At 38.8% G+C, this 1,557-nt stretch overlaps 1 protein-coding gene across 1 annotated transcript; it reads left to right on the forward strand.

Moving 5' to 3' along the window:
* Positions 1 to 364: 364 nt before the first annotated feature.
* LOC134944347 (taste receptor type 2 member 119-like) lies at positions 365 to 1,087 on the forward strand. Its single transcript, XM_063932928.1, has one exon. It carries the CDS (start codon positions 365 to 367, stop codon positions 1,085 to 1,087), a length of 723 nt encoding a protein of 240 aa, XP_063788998.1.
* Positions 1,088 to 1,557: the final 470 nt, after the last annotated feature.

Raw genomic sequence — 1,557 nt, forward strand, 5'->3', positions numbered from 1 at the left:
GGAAATATTACAAGGTCAGGAAAGCGTGTACGGATTGCGAGTCAGTGTCTCCTACGCAGAGGAAACTTCAAGTCGAGATAAACTACAAATGTGCTGAGCTGTTCCTGATATTTTTTTGTCTCTGGGGGAAGATATACAGTATTATGGACATTCCCGACTGCTGGATATATTCTAGATATCTCTTGACATGGGTAATCTGGATACTGTGACTTTCCTTGTTATATTAGCACTAGAGGCTATAACTGGATTATTCTCCAATTTCTTTATCATATTCTCACTATTTGGCTGCAAAAGGAGCAATATTGTCACCAGCGACCTCATCCTGATCTCTTTGTGCATTTCTAATGTATTATATACAATAATAATGACTGCAAACATTCTAATTAACTTAATGTGGCCACAAGTTATACAACAAATTTATGTTTATCGTATAATCGATTACACAACATTGTACATCATTACATCCAGCGTGTGGCTCACGGCCAGTCTAAGCTTCTTCTACTTTGCAAAAATCGTAGACATTCGGTCCCGCGTGCTGGCATGGGTGAAGAAGAAGATCGGTGCGGTTGTCCGGGGGATGATACTAATGGCAGAAATTGTTTCTCTTTGTGAAAGTTTCTTATCACTTCTTATTTCCACCCACCAACCGGCCCAGCAGAACTCATCTCTAAGTGCAGCAAATGTCACCTCAGAAACCAATGAACCTAGTCTCAGTTTTATGAACATTGTCCTAATTCTCAACACTCCACCTGCCCTTGTTGCAGTAATAGCCACAGCCAGCAGTGCCGGATACCTCAAGCTGTACGACCGGCAGATGAAGAGGAACATGGCGGCAAATGTTAACATGAATATAAAAGATTATCAAAGTGCTGTTCACACCATGGTGTATCTCATAGCTTTCTATACATTATTAATCATTGTTATGGTAATTGTTGGACTGGATGTGTTTGCTGACAATAGTTGGGAACATTGGATATGTATGATGATTCTCTCTTCAATCGGTGCAGTCCAGTCCGCCATTCTCATTCACGGTAACCCTAAGCTACAGCAATCATTGAAATGGATAATAACTCTCTTCTATGTCTGATATGACTTCAATCTGTGAGATCTGCTATTATATAGAGTATTGCTATATGACTGACCTTTGCTTGTAGTCATGGTATAAAGTTTGGGGTGTGCATCTAGTAAATGAGATTGGGATATAGAGTAATCAGGTAGAAACAGTGCATGGCTTTCTGACTGGTAGTAACCATTCATGGAGTAACGCTACATGTAATAATCCCCAACAGAGTATGTTCAGTGTCATTAGTTATAAACAGAAGATTGTATTAGTCAGTTTACTACACATGTCTCCAAAGAAAAGATGTCCGTTCATTATAATGATAATTAATACAGATTATATAAACCACCTAACTGAATGTTTGCTGCCAACAGTAATAATGAACGTACCAAACACCTGGGCATAGTTCCACTGAAAACAATTTAGCGATAACAGACAAAAGTCTGCAGAATGCTAAATACAAGACCAATATTTATTGTAATACAGGTTAAGTATCC

Source organism: Pseudophryne corroboree, chromosome 7 (assembly GCF_028390025.1).
Source record: "Pseudophryne corroboree isolate aPseCor3 chromosome 7, aPseCor3.hap2, whole genome shotgun sequence".
Lineage (NCBI taxonomy): Eukaryota > Metazoa > Chordata > Amphibia > Anura > Myobatrachidae > Pseudophryne > Pseudophryne corroboree.

Excerpts from the sequence above, each read along its gene's own strand:
- LOC134944347 (XM_063932928.1), top strand. The coding sequence starts at position 365 with ATGACTGCAAACATTCTAATTAACTTAATGTGGCCACAAGTTATACAA.